Genomic DNA, 22,517 nt, shown 5'->3' on the forward strand with positions numbered 1-22,517 from the left:
CCTTGACTTCCCCGAGTTCTACGCCAACCTCAGCAACAGCGGGAGGAGCTGGGCAATCGGTTTTGCAGGGCAAACTCCAGGCTCTCCCCATTTATTATTCTCTGGGCGGCTCAGGGGAGACTCTGCAGGGCCACAGAGCAGAGCGACTACAGCTCCCAGGAGCCAACACTGCAGGGCTGAGCCGAGGCGGGAGACAGACAGGACCTAAATGGTGGTCGGAGGAAGGGCAAAGCGGACCTCTGCTGTTACCTTAGCGCCAGCAAACCGAGCCGCCGCCGCCGCCAAGCCAGGAGACCAACCCTCTGTCTCCCGACTAGGTTTTTTTAAAATCTGGCGGGGCTTTCTCTCCCGAGCCAACCACTCCCACCGTTTACAGTCCCAGCCAGTCAGCGTGAGGCCCGCCATTTTTCAAACCCTCTTCCCGCCGCCAATCAGGATCGAGCAGTACATTCCTCTCCTGACCGGTTCTAACGGGTCTGGGAGTTAACGACCTGGGCGACCCACCGAACCTGCTAGGCTGGGGCGTGGAGGGCGGGTCTGGTAAGACCCTGACCAATCGTTAGCCGCCGTGGCAAGGGGGCGGGGACTATCTGGGTTTGAATAATCGTCAGAACCAATCAGAGAAGTGGGGATGTGGCCTGTGGCCTAGCTCGTCAAGTTGCCGTGGCGCGGAGAACTCTGCAAAACAAGAGGCTGAGGATTGCGTTAGAGATAAACCAGTTCACGCCGGAGCCTGGTGAGGGAAGCGTCTCTGTTGGGGTCGGCCGCTCTGCAGGACTCTGAGGAAAAGCTCGCACCAGGCAAGAATACCCTCCAATACCCTCGGGTTCGTGGACCTGCCTTTCCCCATTCCCTCAGAGCCTCTACTCGGTCTCGGCGCTGTGGCTCTAGGTGTCTGACCCGGCGAGCGGCATTTGGGGTGCGGGCCGGCGAGGGCCGGGGCTGTAGAGGGCCGGCAGGCAGTCGGAAGAGGCGGAAACTGCCCCCGCCCGGGCCCGGTTCTGGGAGTTTTCAATGTCGGTCACGAGGTGATTAGCGATTGAGTGAGGCTCGCGACGTGAAAGCCGGGGGACATTTCTGTCAGGAAAGGCGTCTTGAGGGCGCTTGCGGAGTCGCCGGACTAGTTGAAGGGCGGGAGGCGGCGTCTCAGGCCCCGGGAGCCACTTGCTGGGCGAGCGTGAGGAGTCGTCAGCCGCGGCCGCTCGGGCTGGGAGGAGGAGGAGGAGGAGGAGGGTGTGCGCCGGGGCGGGGGCGCGGGCGGCCGCCCTCGGGAGGACGCCCTCGGGAGGAGGGGGGCGCGGGCAGGGCGGGAGCGGATTTGGGCGGGAAGCGGAGCCCCGCCAGCGCCCGCCCTGGCAGCTGCGGGCTCCGCACCGACCCGCCGGCTTCCCCTCTCCCCCCTCCGCCCCGTCAGGTGGACGCCGATCTGTCACCATGGGTAAAGGAGACCCCAACAAGCCGCGGGGCAAAATGTCCTCGTACGCCTTCTTCGTGCAGACCTGCCGGGAGGAGCACAAGAAGAAACACCCGGACTCTTCCGTCAATTTCGCGGAATTCTCCAAGAAGTGTTCGGAGAGATGGAAGGTGAGGCGGGAGAGGGGGTGCAGGTGTGGTTTTCGGCCAGGAGGGCCTTAGGCAGGTAGGTAGTAGGCAACTCGAGAGCTTCAACTTTGCCACCCCCGATGACTCACCTGAATATCTTAAGAGTTTGAGGCAGACGATTTTAGGTTTTTACTTACATAAGACTTCGAAAGCAAAATGCAGTTAAGGAAAATGTGCTCCTTAAAGATGATCTTCTCGTCTTTGGGTGTTTATAGGTAACAATTTTGCCGTATTCTTGGCGCTTATTTTTATGTCCACAGACCATGTCTGCAAAGGAGAAGTCGAAGTTTGAAGATATGGCAAAAAGTGACAAAGCTCGCTATGATAGGGAGATGAAAAATTACGTTCCTCCCAAAGGTGATAAGAAAGGGAAGAAAAAGGATCCCAATGCTCCTAAAAGGCCGCCGTAAGTTTAAAATAAACCAAATTGCCCCTTGGATTTTTCCTTCAGTTTATTAAGCTCTGTTGCTTCCTTTCAGATCTGCCTTTTTCCTGTTTTGCTCTGAACATCGCCCAAAGATCAAAAGTGAACACCCGGGCCTATCCATTGGGGATACTGCAAAGAAATTGGGTGAAATGTGGTCCGAGCAGTCAGCCAAAGATAAACAACCATATGAACAGAAAGCAGCTAAGCTAAAGGAGAAATATGAAAAGGTACATTGTCATCTTACTTTTTTAAAGCTGTGATTAAGACTAGGTATAGGGAATAACTGTAGAAAACTTGGGAAATTTAGTTAATCTTGTATTAACGGTTGTCAGCTATGTTTTGAAAAGGCCTAATGAAAATTGTACACTTAAACACAAAGTAATCAAACCTTCCTTTTGAATGAAACCAGTGTTTGTAGCACTAGTATATTCCTGCAGACAGACTTGTAGTTACTGTGTAGTCTTTTTTTTTTTTTTTTTTTTTAAAGCAGAGGGTCAAATAAATTGTTTTATGTATATATATATAAAATATGAAGGTACAGCAGGGACTATGGCACTGTGTGTGAGGTAAAAGAGTATTGTTAGTGAAAGTACTGATACTGCTGTATTGCAACCCTTGTGATTTTACACCATTAACTTGTTAAAGCCTAGAGGGATAAGTGCTCTTAACACTTAGACTGGCTACCTTTTGGACAGTTATCAGGGTTATTGGTCAATCATCTTCGATTGTTTACAAGTAAGTGGTTTTCACAGTTGAGTAATGACACCGGATGCTTACTTTATTTTTTTTTTTAAACAATATTTCAGGATATTGCTGCATATCGTGCCAAGGGCAAAAGTGAAGCAGGAAAGAAGGGCCCTGGCAGGCCAACAGGCTCAAAGAAGAAGAATGAACCAGAAGATGAGGAGGAGGAGGAAGAAGATGAAGATGAGGAGGAAGAGGATGAAGATGAAGAATAAATGGCTATCCTTTAATGATGCGTGTGGAATGTGTGTGTGTGCTCAGGCAATTGTTTTGCTAAGAATGTGAATTCAAGTGCAGCTCAATATTAGCTTCAGTATAAAAACTGTACAGATTTTTGTATAGCTGATAAGATTCTCTGTAGAGAAAATACTTTTAAAAAATTGCAGGTTGTAGCTTTTTGACGGGCTACTACATAGTTAGATTTTACAGCTTCTGATGTTGAATGTTCCTAAATATTTAATGGTTTTTTTAATTTTTTGTGTATGGTAGCACAGCAAACTTGTAGGAATTAGTATCAATAGCAAATTTTGGGTTTTTTAGGATGTTGCATTTTGTTTTTTTAAAAAAAATTTTGTAATAAAATTATGTATATTATTTCTATTGTCTTTGTCTTAATGTGCTAAGTTAATTTTCACTTTAAAAAAGCCATTTGAAGACCAGAGGTGTGTTGATTTTTTTTCAGTATTTCTGCCTAATAGTTCTTAGACACAGTTGACCTAGTAAAATGTTTGAGGATTAAAAGAAAACCAAACATGCTCATATTTGCAAAATGTTCTTTAAAAGTTATATGTGGAATTCAGTGAACTTTGTAAGAATTTATGCAGTTTTACAGAACGATTAAGTTTTATACTTGACATTTCTGTTTGTTCATTAGCTAACTTGTTCCTCAGGAATTTTTTTTTTTTCTTTTTTGAGATGGAATCTCACTCTGTCACCCAGGCTGGAATGCAGTGGCACAATCCCAGCTCACTGCAACCTCTGCGTCCCAGGTTCAAGTGATTTTTCTGTCTCAACCTCCCTAGTAGCTGGGGGTACAGGCATGTGCCACCAAGCCCAGCTAACTTTTTTGTATTTTTAGTGGCCTCATGTTGGTGAGGCTGGTCTTGAACTGACTTCAAATGATCTGCCCACCTCAGCCTCCCAAAGTGCTGGGATTAACAGGTGTGAGCCACTGCGCCTGGCCCAGTATATTGTTTAACAACAGTTTATTTTGGGTGAGAAATTCTCTTTAATGTGAAGAAGAAAGCTAGAATGTGAATTCATATCTAAAAGGACAAACTGAAAAAAAATTCAGTAACAAGATTAAGTCTTCTGCTATTAAGTTGAGCTATTTCAAGATAGAATACCAGATTAGGTTTCGAATTACAGTAGTCCCTCCTTATCTGTGGGGTGTAAGACCCACAGTGGATGCCTGAAGGTGCCAAGAGTACTGAAGCCTTGTTTTTTCCTATACATAACTGATTAATTTATAAATTAGGCACAGTAAGAGATTAACAGCAATAATGAGAACATTTATAACTAATAAGTTATGTGAATGTGGTCTCTGAAAATACTGTAGTGTGGGAAAGTGAAACAATGGTAAGGGAGGACTACTGTGTATCTTCATTTTGGTCTTAAGCTTTAGAATTATGGGTAACAAACCGTTTGAGATGTTATATTTCATGACTAATTTAAACTTACTTAGGAATTGTATTATTTATGGGGAAGGCAGTTATTTTAAAAATGCTTGTTTAAGGAAGCAGTTGCTGTATTTGAATTAAGATAACTTTCAGTAGAGATTATTAGCGAAGGTTGACCAGGTTCGCTACGTGCTTATAGAAGTAAGCTATTTGTTGACAATTTTAGAGTTAAATTTGACAGTCTTGGTTACCTACCAAACTTTAAGATAGAAGTCAAGATTTCTGTTACCCAACCATGAGAGCTTTGGTTGTCTTATGTCATATTTGATAAGGATAGTCCTCTGTTAAATAGTGAGATATTAGAACAAATGGACTTAAGTAAAATCTTCAGTCATCTTTGTGATTGCCCTCTATTATATTCTGAGTGGGAGAGGCCTCCCAAAGCCATGGAAGAATTGATAAATTGGCCTACCTAAAAATAAGAAATCCTACATTCAGACTTGGGGCTTTCACTTACCATAAGATGAAAACTAATTTTCAGTGTTTCCCCGTGTTAGGTGACTTAATATGCTAAAACATTTGGGGTAATCTATTTTAGATACATACCTGTGTCTGGGACCTAGTTCCCTAGCTCTACCAAATGCTAGCAGTATGAACTTTATGTACTTAAACAGTTTTTTATGGTCGAAGTGTTATTTTAAAGTAGTAACTATTGCATAAAGGATATCAGATAAGAGTTTCTAAAACCGAAATAGAGTAATAGTTTGTTTCCTTAAGAATTTCTAAATATATTAATTAGATCCAAGAGGCACACTTGTTGGGTTCCTTGTCACCTTTCTTGGAGCCTGTGACTTCTTTCATTCTCTTTTCCATAAAATATATTTAAGTTTCTAAGCTAAGAACAACTATTGTTTTAATCAAGAGTACCTCCAGAATGAATTCAGGATTTGAGATGGGTCCTTCCTGGCTCATGTTTGATATTCTTGTAAGTGTGGATCAAAATTCAATCTCAAAATTCTCAATAATCAAGACCAGGTGACTTCAAGGAGTGAACACATTGGAAAGCGCTGAAACGAGGGCAAGAATTAGATCTCACACCAGCCACAACTTGGAGGTGTGTTTCTGAAATCTTTTTTCTTTTTAAAAACATATCTTAATAATTCAGAATGTAAAAGGATATGTAATAGTTTATACCCTTTCTTGATTCTGCTACCCTGTCCCAGGAAGCAACGCCAACAATGCAATAATCCTTTAAGGAAGACATAGGTGTAAAAAATATATGTGTATATGTTACAGTGTTACATAGAAGCTTCCTATATACAAGTATATTCTTCATCTCACCATTTTGGAGATTGTTTTCAGTATGACAGTAACAGAGCTGCCATTTTCCTTTAAATAGCTATCTGTATAGTATCCCATTGAATAGATCATAATTTAACCAGTTCCTTAAGGATAATAGGATAATTATGGTTTTTGTTTTGTTTTTGTTTTATATAAATATTTTTTAAGAACACCGTTGCTGGGTATGGTGGCTCACGCCTATAATCCCAGCACTTTGGGAGTCTGAGGTGGGAAGATCACTTGAGCCCTGGAGTTTGAGACTAGTCTAGGCAACATAGACCTTGTCTCTACCAAAAATACAAAAATTAGTTGGGCATGGTGGTGCATGCCTGTGGTCCCAGCTATTTGGGAGGCTGAGGTGGGTCACTTGAGCCTGGGATGTCCAGGCTATAAGCTGTGATTGTGCCACTGCACTCCAGCCTGGGCAACAAACCAAAACTTGGTCTGAAAAAACCATGTGATGTCACATGTGAAAAAAGACCTACAAGTGAAGTAGCTGGGCCAAAAGACATGCACATTTAAAAATGTGCTAATTATACTAGCTAAAACCTGTACTTAATATATGCCAGAAACTGCTCTCGTGCTTTGTTAACGGAGCCTGCTAAACAAAACTGCTTGTCAATAGAAGTTGTACTATGCTAAGCAATGAAATGTTTTAGAGTGCCTGTTTCCTCATCTCAGCAACATAATAGTTCTCAAACATCTTAGTCTTTGTTATTCTGATATAGATAAAATGTTTTCTATTATGAGTTTAGTTGTTTCTCTTTTTTTATGTTTAAGCGCCATTTGTGGAGCCTAGCGCGGTGGCTCATGCCTATAATCCCAGCACTTTAGGAGGCTGAGGCAGGCGGATCACTTGAGGTCAGGAGTTCGAAACCAGCCTGGCCAAAATGGTGAAACCCTGTCTCTACTAAAATACAAAAACATTATCCGGGTGTAGTGGCAGGCACCTGTAATCCTAGCCACTTGGGAGGCTGAGGCAGGAAAATCGCTTGAACCCGGGAGGTGGAGGTTGCAGTGAGTAGAGATCATGCCACTACATTCCAGCCTGGGTGACAAGAGCAAGACTCTGTTTCAAAAAAAAAGAAAGAAGAAAAAACCATTTGTATTATTTCCTGTGGTCTTTTCTCATTGGTCTTTTTATTAATAGCTTTTGGTAATACCATATATTAAGGAAAATGACCTTTTTGAGTTTATGATGCTTTTTTCATGCAGAGATTTCTTTATGTAGGCAAATTTAGCAATTCTTTCACTGAAAACTTTTCCAGTGAGGTCCTTCCCACTCAAAGATCATAAATCTACAAGACTATAAAAACAATTATCCTTTGTTTTCTTTTTTTAAATTTTTGATTAAACCTTTGATCCTTCTGGAATTAATTTTGGTGCAAGGACTGAAGTAGGGGCTCACGTTTCCTTCCCAATGTCAACCACTACTTTTGGTCTTTTAATCTATAAAAGCAGGGCACTGGGTTAGAATTTCCTAAATTCTCTTATATATCAAAGCACTCACTGCAAACTTGATCAATAGAGGAAAGTATGCTTTTTTTTTTAAATTTTTTACCAGTTTCACTTGCTGTAAATCGTAAGATTGTCTTACAATAGTAGAAAAATAGCATTATCTTAAACCTGGATTTTTATTACTAAATATATCACTAAAAATGCTTTACCAAGCAGTAATGATTTTATTTCTTGGGGAATAAAATCAAGAAAGCTAAAGGAGCTGCTATGCCACTGTGTAAGATCTAGTCCTTTAAAAATGAAATTTCATACCTCACCATGTTTGGATTAGTTCTTCATGAGATTCCTGTTGGAGACTGACAGTTTTAGAGAAAGGCAGAGTATTGACATTAGGACATGCCAAGACCTATAGAGACTAGCCAGGGAAAAGGACTGGATGTGGTGAAGTGAAGAACATTTCGAAAGTAAGCTCTGTGAGAGCAGTAAAACTTTCACTTTTGTATACTGCTTTGTCTGTAATGCAAGAAACAGTGTTCTATGCATGTTTGTAAATGTACAAATAACCAGGTTAAAGGGGATAGCCACCATTTAGCTCAGTCCCATTGCTAGATGGAAATGTGAATATAGGATTCCCAGATCTCTCAAATTTTCAAGTAGAACTAGAACTCTGTTGAATTCTGAATTTTAAATACAGTATTGGCAATGAATTCCAATTTTGGGGTCAAAACATGTCTATAGGTCAGATTCTGCCCAAAGGTCACTAGTTTGCCACTTCTATAAATTAAATAGTATAGGTAAATAAAAGTTTAATAATTTTTACTTGAGTCAGGTCCAAGGTTAATAAAAGTTTATATATACTTTACAGCTAACCATTGTTTTTATAGGTCAGAAACCCTCCTTGCCCTGATTGGAAACTCAACTTATCCTGCAGCAAAGGTAAATAAAAATGTTTCAATGGAACTTCATTGTGCTCCTGGGCCTTTATTCTTCAAGAGTTAACAGTGCAGACTTCTAGTGATCCTCATCCTGGGTGTTGCCACATCTACAGAATAGTGACTCAGGAGTGCAATAGACTGTCGCATTAAAAGGAAAGAAAAATAACTTTTCAGCTTATGTAGCACTAAATTTTGGAACTGGAAATGGCCTTTATATCATCTAGTCTTTCATTAGAAAGGCGGGACAATTAACTTGGACATTGTCCTCGGGCAGGTAAGAGATAGTAAAATACCATAATCCATTCATATTTGTGTAATTCTTTGATTCTCCACGTTTTTTCCAAAAGAAAGATTAATGGCTTATACAAAGAAAAACAAGAACAAAATATACAAAGAGAAAAAAACAAGGTTATGAAAGAAATTAAAAGCAAGGTAGTGAATCACGAGCTTGAATAGGGCTCTGTTTTTCTTACTGGTTTTGTAACATCAGACAACTCATGTAACCTTTCGGTTTCCTCATCTGTAGAATTTGAATGTTTTTGGTGATTAAATGAGGTAATACATTTAAGACACTTATCCTGGTGGCAAGAAATAGCAAATGCTCGATAAATATTAGCTAAAAGTATACATGCCAATATACATGGGTTAATACAGATACCATGATGGAGTATTAGATTCATTTCTAACTGACTGCAGCCTTCAGCTTCCGAACTCAAGTGATCCTTCTGCCTGTCTTTCAAGCAGCTGGGACCACAGATGTGTGCCACCACACATGGCTAGGTTGCCCAGGCGGGTCTTAAACTCCTGGGCTCAAGCAATCCTCTCCCTTGGCCTCCCAAAGTGCTGCGATTACAGGTGTGAGCCGCTGTTCCCAGCCCTGAGGTTCTTGATAGTCTAGGTAGAGAGAAAAATTAAGTAAGTTATGTGGAAAACATACATTCTTTAGGAGAGTTTTTCCTGGCACCAAATAAATACTCATCCCACAGAGTTAGAGGGATATTGAGTACTGGACTTGATTATGTCCTTGACCCCAGTACTAAATTTGTGAACTTGGACAAGTTATTTAACCTATCATGTATAAATGTGTAACATACTGTATGTTTACTTTTAGTCACTTTTGATATTGGTAAACAGTGATGAATAAAGTGTTTTGGGAAGTGCCTTTTTCATTCAATCCTGTACACCTAAAACTTGTTTATAACAGTTTATTCATATTCATCTCTGTAATACTCCATTGTGATTATATCATAATTCATCCTGTCTCCTGTTGATGGGCATTTAGGTTGCTGCCAGGGTTTTTGCTATTGCAAATGGCACTGATATGAAAATTCCTGTAGAGCTCTCCTGACACTCAAGGGTACTTCCCCTCCAATAACCTGGATTGTAGATTCTAGCTGTTTCAGCAGCCGGAAACCTCCACTCTGCCTCCTCAGTTCAGCAGTATCACCATTCTGAGCTGCATTCCTTGCACCATGTTTGGGAATGTCCTCCCAAGGAGACAGACGTGGTGAACCTGGGGTTCACCTTGTGTATTTCCTTTCTTTTAGATACCAGTCTGCTTTGACTAGTATCCAATTCCTGAAAACAGTTGCTTCATATATTTTGTCCAGTATTAACTGTTGTTTAGGGTAGCAAGATAAGTCTACTTCCAATTATAGCCGGAAGTGGAAGTCTATTCATCCGTATTTTCTACTCAAAGTTTTAGTTTTGTTTTGGGTAATTCTTAATACAGCTGTTTTATTTGCTCAAACCAAAAGCCCAAGAGAAATTTCATTTAAAGGTAATTTAAAGGATACAATATCTTAGATATTCTTCAAGATGCACTTAGTTCTATCCAAGGACTGAAAACACAGTTTCATAATGCTCAACACGTTTTAAAAAGTGCTTTCACATGGAATAATTTTCACATACCTAAACTATTGACCTGTTAGATATCTGACTCTCTGGTGAAGTACTTGTCATGTTTTCCATTTAATTATATAGGGATTTTTTTCCCAATTACTTTATATCCAGAAATGAAATATATTCCAAGATCCCTATGAGAAACTTAAGAAATAAAGGAACTCCCATTTATTCTAGTCTGGTGCTATGTCACTTTTTAAAATTTCTTAGTCTACCTCTACAGCAGCTAAGAATTGAGAGATATGACAATAGACAGGTCAGTTGAGAGAAAGTTTCCCAAATCAACACAGCCACTTACTTGAATCTGTTAGCAAACCGTATCTTCTCTTGAAATGGGTTTTGTACCACAAGGTCCTGTGGACTATTTCTAATTTCATTGTGATGGGCTTCCCTTCTCTTCATTTTTCTCCACTTAACCTGATCTGTCAGGTTGTAAACAAATTTGATTTAAAGGCATTTTTGCTTCTAACAGGCAATTCTATAGTAGCATATGCTGCCAAGAAGGATATATGTTGCTGGGGTAATTTTTGTAATTAAAAAAGTATACACTTAAAAAATTGGTATACATAGGCTAACAGGTAAAAGTAAACCTTTGTTTCCTTCCGACAGATACATAAGCTCTGAGTATTCTAAGCATGTGTAACAGAATGCTAAGCAACACTGAAGCACTTACTCAACTAATAACTGTGGTCTATAATACTTTAGGTATTAAGTGTGTCTTGTAAATAGTAAAATCAAGTAATTCTTTCAAATGTGCAGTGTTTAGATTTGAAATGATTACAAGCACCAAAAAAAACCCATGAATTAAAATACAATATTTTATTTTTTGTCACCTAAAAAACAAGCAACCCAGAATTAAGATATACATAAGTTTCTCAAATTTACCCTAATAAAATTTTGAATATTTATACAATTTCTACAGAAACATACAGTGTATCAAAATCTGCATAAATCAAATTTATAAAATGTGTAGAAATGCATAGTGATATTATCAACTTACAAAGCAAGGAAATGGGAATTATTTCCAAAGCAGCCTACAGTAGAAAATAGTCATTATGGCAGCAGCTTCTGATGTTTTTGTTTGGTAAGTTTTCTGATTTCAATATATAGAATCGTATTCATAGAGTATCTTCTTTTAACGAATTGCACAAAGTACCCATTTAAAATTTACATGCACAGTTCATTGCCACCTTTCTTAGGCCTATGCATAGTTAATAAGGTTATAATCTACTCAACATGGAAAATGGAGCCTATTTGCAAACACACAAGTAATTAAAGTACCAATTCTCTCTTAAAGTTTTTTTTATAGTTGATTTATTTTGCAATTATAAATGTTAAACATCCCTAGAGATGAAAGTTAAAATGGCTGATCACAGATCAGTAGCAAAATACAAATTGACAATTCAAAATTATAAATAAAACTGTTGAGGATGTTTAACTTTGACTCTCCAAATTTAAGAGCTAAGCTTGGAAGAAACAAATTCATAGGTTATATTTCCCTCTTAAATTAAAAAACAAACTTCCTCTGGCAGTAGTTTGTGAATTCCTTTCATTGTAATGATACTATGATTACAGGATCAAAAATGCTTAACTTACTTGCCATTCTGCTCACATCATCACAGTTTTTTTTTTTAAAGCACTCAATGTAGGCATTTTAATCTTTTGGGTAACAACAGAGTGTCTTTTGAGAAATTAAAATCGAATTGACCATTTGCAATATTTGGTTTTCATAAAAGGGACTGTCTTAGTAAATATTTAAATCCAAATAAATCTTCTGTTCACTGGAAAAACATTAATAAAAATACACTTCCTAAAAAGAAATTAAGAAACACTAGGGAACACCTAATCTAACAGAAAGTAGTTCACATTTGTTAATAAACTGTATTTGTAAATAGTCCTTTGTTTTTAAATTTTAAAAACATGCAGATAATGTCATTTGGATGAAAATATAAATGAAACATCAATTCACTCTTGGCTTCACAGGTTGCACAGCTTAGGTTATAATGCACACAAGTTTTATAAGGCCTAATCTAACAAGGGCTTGGAAAGTCTTACCTCAGTCAGAATGAACCTTTGACGTGTTTATAGCGGTGTTTTGTTGTTGTTGTCACCCTCCCTTTCAAGGGATAACAATAACAACTGATAATAGTTCTCTATAGTGACAGGTATTAGAGAAAAGGGAGGGTGACAGAGAAAAGTAAATCCCAAATGTCAGTGGACAATTTTTCTCTAGTTGGAAGACTCCTTTGCAATCCTAGAAGTAGGTATGGACAGAGGGCACTGGGAATGCCAGTAGGTAAGGGAGTGAATACTACACAACTTCCAACCCTATGGGATAGCCTTGGGATGTTCCATATTGTCATTTCTTTTTCAAGCCATACAACATTCAACTTTATAGCAAATGGCAGCACATAAATTCATTTCTGAGTAGTAAAAGTATTCCCCATACAGGTGACAAGTCCATCATTACCATTCTATAAATTTCATCACAAGCTCTTGAAATATATACTGAGAAATGAAAGAGGCACTAAATGTGTTGAAATTCACCTTTCAAAAAAGCAGCATGACTGTGAAGGAAGGCCACCTTGGCTAATAACCTGTGGCAGTGCTTCAAAAAGATGTAAAATTAAATAAAGACACAACAGGTTGATAATCACCAAGTTATATATGAAAGTCTGGCTACTCCAACCTTTTTTCAAGTGTGTTAAAAGTAAAAATCAAACTGCCTTTCAGACCCCTGAGTGTAATCCCAAAGAAGACAACATGCTTTAACTCTGTCTAATAAAACAGAGCTAAAGGCACAAATTACCAACATCATCTTAAAACAAAACAAAAAGATGTAAACATCTACAAAGTTTAAGGTAAAAGCAGTCTTGTAAACAGTAACTGCAGATGATAATGTTATTGTAAAATCACAGTTTATCAATGTCCTTCAAACTGATCAGGAGGTTCCAGGTTTGGAGCTGTACAGAGTTAATAACAATAGTTGCAGCAGGTTTCAGGCGGTTTTCAGTCCTGTATAAATTTACTTGTCAGTAGGTAGGTTATTGGTTTCTTTTATTCTCTCTAAACACTATGGATGTTATTCATTTCCCATTTTTGAGTCGTTTTACTGGAGTCACAATTGGAGATGAATACTTGATGCAGGACCTCTGAGCGATCTAAGCACTTTCCTGAAGGAATATGAGTAAATCTGTGCAGGTTCTGGAAAACACAGTAAGAAAAAAGTTTCAAATTTGGACTCTTGATAGCACTGACATCAGAAATCATCACTTGGCTTTCATAAGGAAACAGTTTAAGCAAATGGACAAGCTTATCAACCACACCTCAGACTTTGGATTTCTCTTGATTGTCAGTTTTGCAAGTCCTAAGATCTTTCATTGTTAAGTCACAATATACTGCTGGTATCTCACATTCAATGTGTACAAACCTAAATTCATTATCTGCCCCTCCAAATCTATGTCTCTTGTTTCTATCCTGGCTAATGACAATCCCAGCTTTCTAGTCCTTAGGAAATACTGCACTTTCCCTCATTCATTCACATTACACCAGTCACTAAGGATGAATATGTGCAATGTCTCTGGTTTATATTCCTTCCCATCACCACTGCAGATGCCCTGGTTTGGCCCTCACCGTATGTTGTAGGTTTCTTCAATATAGCTCAGAGCTTCTCAAAGTCTGGTCCTCAGACTATCCAGGATTGGGTCTGTAAGGGCAAAACTATTTTCATAATAATACAAAGACTCCATTGCCTTTTCACTTTAGCGACATTTATACTGATGGTGCGAAAGCAATGGTGAGTAAAACTGATGGTGCCTTAGCATGAATCAAACTATGCTAGTACCTGTAGTTGTATTGTTCATTGCCACACACAGTTAAAAAGTAAATGCCGGTTTCACTTAAGGATGTCACTGATGAAGCAGTAAAACATTAATTTTATTCAATCTTGACCCCTGATATACTTAAAAAAAAATTCTATGAGATGAAGTGGGAAGTACGTATCAAGTACTTCCATATAATGAGGTACAATGCTCAAGGATACCAGTCTACATTGCAAATACGTTTTAAGAAACTACTACTTATTAAGTTGTGGTGTGCAATAAAAAAATAGCCACAATTATATGAAAGGCTATTAAATTACTCCCTCTCTTTACGAACTGTATGCTTGTGTGGGGCTGGGTTTTCCTCATATATTGAATGAAAGCAACATATCGGATCAGACCGAATGAAGCAGGAGTATGAGAATCCGAATCCAGCTGTCTTCTTCTATTAAACCATACATTAAAGGGATTTGCAAAAATACAGAATTTCATTCTTCTCACTATTTTTTGTGGGTAAACAGTTATTTTTTTCACTAAAAATGTCATTTAAATTAGTGTTTAGTAGGTATATTATTGTTACTTTTAGATGAATTAATATATAAAAATTTTACAGATTTCTCAGACAATTTCCAATTCTGGAAATATTGTTAGTGATAACCTATATAAACAAAAGCAATTTGGGGGTGGGGGAGTTCAATAATTTTTAAGAGTGTAAAGGGAATCCAGAAGACAAAGTTTGAGAACTGCTGCTCAAGCTGATCTTGTTGCTTCATCAGTCCATACCTTACATTTCCAGATTATTTTCCTAAAAGTAGCCATTGTTTCCCATCACTACCTTTCTCAAAGAAGGTCAGTCCCTCTCCAAAACTTAAAATATGAAGTTCGGTACTCTTTCCTCCAAGCACAATTTAGGAATACCAAATGAAATGCAATTCTTTGAATTTTCTACATGTTTTCATGCCACGTCTTTGCTCATCCAGTCTTTCTTATTTACTTTCCATGGAAAGCCTTTTTACACTTCAGGACTTGTGCAATGACACTTCCTCTATGAAACTCCTCAGCAGTAATTCCTCCCATGAATCACTCTTTTCTGTCCTATGGCATTTTGCTTATCTCTATTTTTGCATTTCTTTCTTCTCTACCATTATATAATAGTGTGCTTTAGCTACATTTTTGAACTCCCCTACAGTCTAACACATCATTGGTCCCCAAGTGAATATTTAGTAATATCTAACACACAAATGTATATTCAGTGCTGTGTCTTTTAAAATACCTAAAACATGTTATGTGTCATTTTTTGGTCAATTCCTTCTTGATGTAGTTTCTGGTGTGTTAGCCTTCTTTTACTATTTTGCTAATATTGTTCTCATTGACCCCTACTATTTATTGCTATTATATTTCATTTTTCTTTGTGAAAATAAATGCTCCAGTCTTTAAGGTTTATGCTATTCTTCTCCTTCCTAACTTGTAAGAAACAAAATCATCAGGTGATACATGCTTATCACTTCCTGTAAATGACAATAACAGGGAATGTTAAGCTAAGTCATATCATTATTACATAGCAAACAAGTGCTTGCTTGCATGACAGATGGGATATGATAACAAATACTGGGTGAGTAAATAAAATGGAGGGTTGACAGATTTTTTAGTGTGAGGCAGCTTTCCCCACTTTTTGTTTCATAATAAATTGATTTATGTTAGCCAAATCTAGAATTTGAAAAACTATACATAAATCTACTAATATGTTGTAATCCTCAACTTGCCACAGAGCTTTAAATACTCACAGCTGAAACACAAAGCTGCCCCAGCAGTGTCACGTGAATAACTAAATTTGACCATTAAAGCAAGCAACTAGCTACATTTATCCCACTGTATTTAGCACACAACAATGATAAAAATGAAAGCCTAGATTTTAAGTTTTCTTTGTTTGTCTCTATCTCCACCTGCTGGACAATATCAAATATTAACCAAATTTTTTAATAGTATAAACATATTTTACTTTAATGAATGATTCACTTAAATTTCAAAAATCAGATTTTGATGTGAGCAATGGTGATGACTGCCTCATAGAACACTGACTTGCTTGTATTACTAAAATTAGCAGTGCTCGTCATAGACATCATCATGGCCTCATTACATGACAATATTGTACGAGAGAACAAAAGTGATGCCTCATTATAGAACAATGAGTCATCCAGTGCTCAGGAAAACCTATGCAAGTGACTAAATGAGAGGAAAATGCAAGCGAATTTGAATGCAGGTTTTCAGATTTATTTATTGAAATTCCACATGCTAGATGTTATTGAAAATGAAATAGCATATAATATTTCAGAAGTTCAAATGCAGAATACCTTGAAGTACTGCCATTCCTTAAATTCATTTAGATTACAATGTGTAATCATAACTTTTGATCCATCAGCCCCCTTGCTCAAACACTGGTCATACTGCATGAGTTGATTTGCTTCGTTGATTCTGAAAAGCTGTAAAAGGAAAAGATGGAAATAAGTAACAGAGGCATCTTCCCTGCTGATGTACATTTGAAAAGAAAGAAACTTAACTCCTATCATTAAGTTGAATGACTAACTTATTTTTCCATAATTTTTCTGTTTAGAACTGTAAGTCCACAGACAAATTATATTTATTTTGATGTTAATAACGAGCCTTATTAACACTGAAATCATTAAGTTCTGTACTCTCTAAGATACCAAATGGGTCAGTAACACAAATTTATTAAGTACCAACAATGTGAGAAAATGAAAAGGCAAAAACATACCCACATAAGTAAGAGAATATATGAGTGAAATACACATTACTGGCAGTAACACTCTATTGGCAAAAAGATGAGGATTAGTGAACAATATTTGCAAAAAATTGTTAGGGAGCTAGGCTTACATAGTTATGGTAGTGACATATACTCCCACAGGAATATATTTTAATCTCTTGTATTAGACATTAATTCTAGATCCTGACTGCTTACGTGAAAACCAATACTGCCATTATTCCCATCATCTAAGTGAATGTTTTAACACTGTCAATTTTTTTACAGAATGTTTTACTTTATCAAAACAAACAAAATTACCAAATCGAAAACCAAAGTACAAAGATCATTCTGTGATCAATAAACCTGATGGCCCTCAATGCGGAACAATTTAAACACAAAAGTAAGGTGGTTTACCTGATTCCCTCCCATCCTGTGGCAGGGTCCTAGTTCAACAAAGCCTCCATTTGTTTTTCCCATGCTATCAATGCAGTAAGCAGTTTCAAAGCCTCTGATCTAGGAAAATGAACAAAGATGCAAAAAGCAGGCAACAGTTTAGTTTCTAATGAACTCTGGCATCAGAATTTAACATTTCAAGGTAAATATTACAGTTTACAGGGAAAATCTGGGTATGCATAGTGACAGGTTATTACTGTATTGTCAATCTTTACATAGTTTTGAAATCATTTATGGTCTTGAAGTCAACACTGGAACGGGTTCTTTCTCTAAGAGCAAAGGACTATAAATTTCCATAAAATACCATAGAGAAAAAAACCAGTTACCATTAAATACAATTTCAGAATCACAGTAATTCATGTGAATGAGAAGCAAATAGAGGAAAGCTACCTAACCACAGTGGTAACAGACACTGGCCCTAGATATCGAGAGAGACTGGATTTGGAAGAGACCTCTCCCAAATGGCTGTGCAGCACTTTTGGTAGCTGCCTCGAGGGGCCTAGGGTGCACAGGTCATGCATGGCACAGGCTCGGGCAGTGAGGCTTTTCTCTATCAACATAGATGAAAAGCAAACACAGGTTTCCATCTTTGGAATGTACATTTTGTATGAAAATAACTATTTTTGGAAAAACCATGTATTTCTCTGAATTATAAATCACTACAGTATTTGGATAAAATGTTTTATTCTTGCATTCAGTCAGCAAATACTGACTGTGCACCTATGATGATAAGAGGTTTTGAGGATACAAAGAGGAGCAAGTCATGGTCCTCACCGCCTATAGACAGACAGAGGGGTAGTGGCCAGTCAGGACAGAGGCATGAATGTGCAGAGGAAGAGCTGCTCACCCTGCCTGGAGGAGCTCCAAAGACTGCCCCAAGAGACGCCTTTAAAACAGGTAGGGGTTTACCCTGGAATGTTAAGGAACTGCCGAGCAATGAAGTATAAAGTGCAGATGTCAGGTTAAACTGAAGATATACTTGGGAGTGAGATAGTAAAAGGAGGACAGAAAATTCCATTCATTCATTCATGTGTTTATTCACTCACCAAATACTGAGTACCTGATGTGTGCCAGGCATGTTGTAGGCTCTGAAACACTAGTGAACAAAATGAAGACCCCCTACCTCAGTAATGGGCATGCCGCAGTGAATGTGGGCCCCTGCCTCCATTCACTCTGGGAATGTAAGGGAAAAAAGACAGAATATAAGTTAAAAAACATAGTAGACAATTTGTCTGTTGTGGCGAAAGGTGGTAAGTGTGGTGAAAAAAAGGACAAGAAGAGGAAGTTAGGGTGGGCGCTAGGGCGTTGGGAAGTAACAAGAGGGACCTCACTGAGAAGTGGTAGGTCAGCAGACTTGAAGGAGATGTGAGAGCTGGCCATGCATGCGGGTATCTGCAGGGAAGCATTCCAGGGAGAGGGAACAGCACGGGCAGGCACATGCCTGGAGGGAGTCTGAGGACCAGTAAGGACGTGGGGCTGGAGTGGAGTGGGGAGAGCAGTAGCAGGTCAGGCGAGAGAGGAACGGGGACAGATGTTGTGGATCTTGGAGACCACCAGAAAGGACTCTGTCTTCACTTTGAGGTGAAGGTGCAGGGTTTGTAGCAGAGGAGGGACATGACTTGCCTTCGTTTCAAAACAGTCACTCTGACTGCTGTATTTGAAATAGGCTGTAGGAGAGCCAACAAGTTAGTCTCAGTGAGAGATGATGGTGGCTTACACCAGGCAAGAAGGGACAGATTCTGGAACTAGGTATGAAGTGCGAGACAAACAACACAGGATTCATGGAAGACTCCAAAGTTTTGAAATCAGCAAAGATGAGTTGCGGGGAGGAGATGGGAAGTTCCATTTTGGCTATGTCGAGTGTGACATGCCTGTCAGACAATCAAGTGCCAGTTAAGCATGCAGTTGGATAAACTTGTCTGGGCCCTCAGAGAGATTTGTATGTTGAAGGGTTTATGGTCTAGTTGGGAGTTAAACATAATCTGCTGTAATACGACAGGTAAAATAAGAGTATAGGGAAAAAGTATATTAAAGCAAGAAGTACAGAGAGAGCAACATGAGTGTCCTCTGTTGGTTTTTCCTTCTATTCCTGAACTTTCTGAGGGATGGGTCTAGTCTTCTCTTGTCTATCTGTATTTTCTCCCTCGGTGACCTCATTCAGTCCCATGAAATGACCTACCTGCTGATGGCCCCAAATGCACATCTCCAGAGTGGCCTCTTTTCTGGACTTTGGCATCGTGCAACCTACACTCTATGATCAGTAGGCCTTAATGGCTCCACCTGGGCGCCTAGCAGGTACTTCACATGCCCAGAACACCAACAGAAGCCTTGCCCGCTCCATTCACTCCCCTACTGTCTTCCAATCTCAGCAGTCACCTAATCAGCTACTCAAAAAAAGAAAAAAAAAAAAACAACCACCACCACCTCGATGTCATTCTGGCCCTTATCCCTTCACACACCAACCCATAAAGGATCCGCCTCCAGATGAACTATGCTTCCGCAGTTGGTCTGCTTCTCTTCATCTCCACTCTCTGATTGGCTGACTCTTTATCATTCGGATCTCAGAACGAATGTCACCTCCTCTGAGAGGCTTTCCTTATCCTGTCCTTAAGTCCTCTTGACAGTATTACGTGTCATTATCATTTATCACCATCTGTCATTATCATTTTTGTTTTCTCAGACTTTTTTGGTCTCTCTCCCCAGGTAGCATGCCAGTTCCCTGAGAAAAAGGACTTTGCTTCTCTTGTTTTCTATCTACAAGAGTGACTGGCACATAGTAGGCCCTCAAACAATATTTGCTGAACATAATTAAGCAGAGGATGTAGACTTGAACGTTCATGGAAGGTTTAGTGTACCTGTGAGGAATACAGTGGGGCTGAGGGGTGCAATCAGAAGTGAGTCTGAAGACAAGTTTGAATAAACAAAGAAATGACAATGTCTGATTGCCAAAATGCTTTTGTCTGATTTTAATTATTTAATTCATTTGAAAAGCATTGTTGGAGTGTCTATTGTATATGGTTCCCTGCGTCAGTCCACCCGGACACAGTGGTGATCAAGGTCCTGAAGTACTCGGACTGGTTGGGAGATGGTTGATTTTGGGTGTTGTGAGAACCCCTGGAAAGAGCACAGAACTGCATCTTTTTGATGAAGTGGGGAATAGTAAGAAGGGCTTTTCAGTATTGGTGATCTCTAAGTTGAGAGCAGTAGGATAAACTGAAATTAGTTAAGGAAGGGAGTTGGAGTAAGGGGCATGGAGGCACCAGGAGCTGGAGTGAAGAGTCGACGTGTTGCAGGCTAGGGGGCCAATGTGCAAAGGCTGCCAGGAGACAGTATGGTGGCTAGCGGGTCTAGCAGCTGTAGCTGTTTAGTGGAAAGGTGGTAAATGCTATCAGACAGTTTTTACCCCAACTTTTTCCCAAGAATACTTCTCTCTTACTCACATATTTCCACCTCTCTCTGCCTTCTCCCAAACTCAGTCTACAAACACATACACTTTGAGATGTGACTACTTACTTCTCCCCAGTCAACATTTTTGGGTGGCAAAGGGTAGTGTGAGGTGATATCATAAGCTATTTCTTCCATGAACCACTTAAAACTTTTGCAGTTGTGATCTTCTCGAAATTTTTTCAGCTCCGATATATCCCCATATGGTAATGCCTGTGATTCAGGACGACTAGCATAGAAGTAGTCTTTATATTCATCCCACCAAACCTCCACAACTCTAACATAATTCTGTAAAAAAAGATAAAAAAATATATATATTTATAAAAATACAAATGTCATATCATAAACAGCCTATATCAGACACATGAAATATGGCTTACATATAGCAAATTCATTTCAATAGGACCTGGCATTTAATTAAACAACAAATGCAAGTTAATGACTCTAATATGTCATCTGCCAAGGATTAAAATGTCATGTATATTTAAGTAAAAAGTGTTGTACAAAACCTGATATCCCTGAGCTGGAAGATCATATATGCTGAGATAATGTATTCTAATCTGCTAACGGGAGAAGAAATTGAATCACAGAGTTTATGAGAGCCTGGCTGGACACTGATACTTCTTTCCCTATAATAATCTTTTTTTTTTTTTTTTTTTTCCTGTGATGGGGTCTTGCTCTGTCATTCAGGCTAGGGTGCAGTGGTGCAATCTTGGCTCATTGCAGCTTCACCTTCCTGGGTTCAAGTGATCCTCTCATCTCAGCTTCCTGAGTAGCTAGGACTACAGGTACATGCCACCATACCTGGCTAATTTTTGTTATTTTTTTGTTTAGATGGAGTCTCATTCTGTTGCCTGGGCTGGTCTCAAACTCCTGGCCTCAAGAGATCCTCCCACTTCAGCCTCCCAAAATGTTGGAATTACAAGTATGAGCCACTGTGCCTGGCCTACAATCTCTATTAGAATCATTCTGTTGGTAAATGTAGGGAAAAAAATTCTCATTTCAGAAACCATCATGAGAAACAAAAGCTCTGTTTAATAAAACCATTTTTGCAGGTGATTTTATTGATCCTGTTATAACTGTAATAGAACCATGTCACTATAACCCCAAATGGATTGGGTATTTTCCCCAGTTGGTTAATTTTTTAAGTTTAAAAAATACATTTTTTTGAGATGGAGTCTCACTCTGTCACCAAGGATGGAGTGCAGTGGCGCAATCTCGGCTCACTGCAACCTCCGCCTCCAGGGTTCAAGCGATTCTCCTGCCTCAGCCTCCTGAGCAGCTGGTATTACAGGTGCCCGCCACCACACCTGGCTAATTTCTGTACTTTTAGTAGGGATGGGGTTTCACCATGTTGGCCAGACTGGTCTTGAACTCTTGATCTCAAGCGATCTGCCTGCCTTGGTCTCCCAAAGTGCTGATAATACAGGCATGAGCCACTGTACCTGACCCCAGTTGGTTCACTTTAAGAAAAAGCAGCTATAGAGCAATAAAATATGTTGACATTGTGATAACTGATAAATACCTAGCTTTTAAGGCTTTAATTGATGAATGAATGCTTGCATGAATATATGTGACCAAATTGGTACACACTTGCAGTGATTTGCATGTGGTTTGTCTTTGCCAAAATTCATGTCAGAATTTGATGCCCAATGTGGCAATGCTAGGAGGCAGGGCCTACTGGGAGGAGTTTGGGTTGTTAATACATTAATGGCCTCCTATGGAGGTGAGGGGGTGAGTTCTTGCTCTCACAGAAGTGTATTCGTTCCCACAAGAGTAGTTTGTTAAAGAGTCTGGCTTCCTTGGTCTCTCTCTTGCTTCCTGTCTTGCCATGTGATGATCTCTTTGCACATGTGCATCCCCCTTCTGCTTCCCATCATGAGTTGAAGTAGCATGAGACCCTCACCAGATGCAGCTGCCCAAGCCTGAATTTTCCAACCACCGGAATCGTGAACAAATAAACCTCTTTTCTTGATAAATTACCCAGCTTCGGGTGTTCTGTTGTAGCAA

At 39.2% G+C, this 22,517-nt stretch overlaps 2 protein-coding genes across 4 annotated transcripts in view; one reads left to right on the plus strand and one right to left on the minus strand.

Moving 5' to 3' along the window:
* The first annotated feature begins 653 nt into the window (after positions 1–653).
* Positions 654–3,367, plus strand: LOC105466668 (high mobility group box 2). 2 transcript variants are annotated; one of them, XM_011715745.2, is made up of 5 exons: positions 654–800; positions 1,415–1,584; positions 1,863–2,008; positions 2,082–2,256; positions 2,836–3,367. In XM_011715745.2, exons 2-5 carry the CDS (start codon positions 1,435–1,437, stop codon positions 2,986–2,988), a joined length of 624 nt encoding a protein of 207 aa, XP_011714047.2. In that variant the 5' UTR covers positions 654–800; positions 1,415–1,434; the 3' UTR covers positions 2,989–3,367. The 2 variants fall into 2 exon arrangements, with proteins under 2 accessions (XP_011714047.2, XP_011714048.2); XM_011715746.2 differs by having other exon boundaries at positions 687–826.
* Positions 3,368–10,779: 7,412 nt separating this feature from the next.
* LOC105466671 (polypeptide N-acetylgalactosaminyltransferase 7) overlaps positions 10,780–22,517 on the minus strand; it is a 152,836-nt gene continuing 141,098 nt past the window's right edge. The window contains exons 9-12 of one of the 2 annotated variants that reach the window (XM_011715751.3): positions 20,577–20,795; positions 17,025–17,123; positions 16,201–16,329; positions 10,780–13,232 (exon numbers count right to left, since the gene is read on the minus strand). In XM_011715751.3, the coding sequence (XP_011714053.1) occupies positions 13,095–13,232; positions 16,201–16,329; positions 17,025–17,123; positions 20,577–20,795 (585 nt within the window). In that variant the 3' untranslated portion in view covers positions 10,780–13,094. The remainder of the gene's footprint in view (positions 13,233–16,200; positions 16,330–17,024; positions 17,124–20,576; positions 20,796–22,517) is intronic. The other variant, XM_011715750.3, reaches the window with a different exon arrangement.

This window comes from Macaca nemestrina, chromosome 3 (assembly GCF_043159975.1).
Source record: "Macaca nemestrina isolate mMacNem1 chromosome 3, mMacNem.hap1, whole genome shotgun sequence".
NCBI classification, from domain to species: Eukaryota; Metazoa; Chordata; class Mammalia; order Primates; family Cercopithecidae; genus Macaca; species Macaca nemestrina.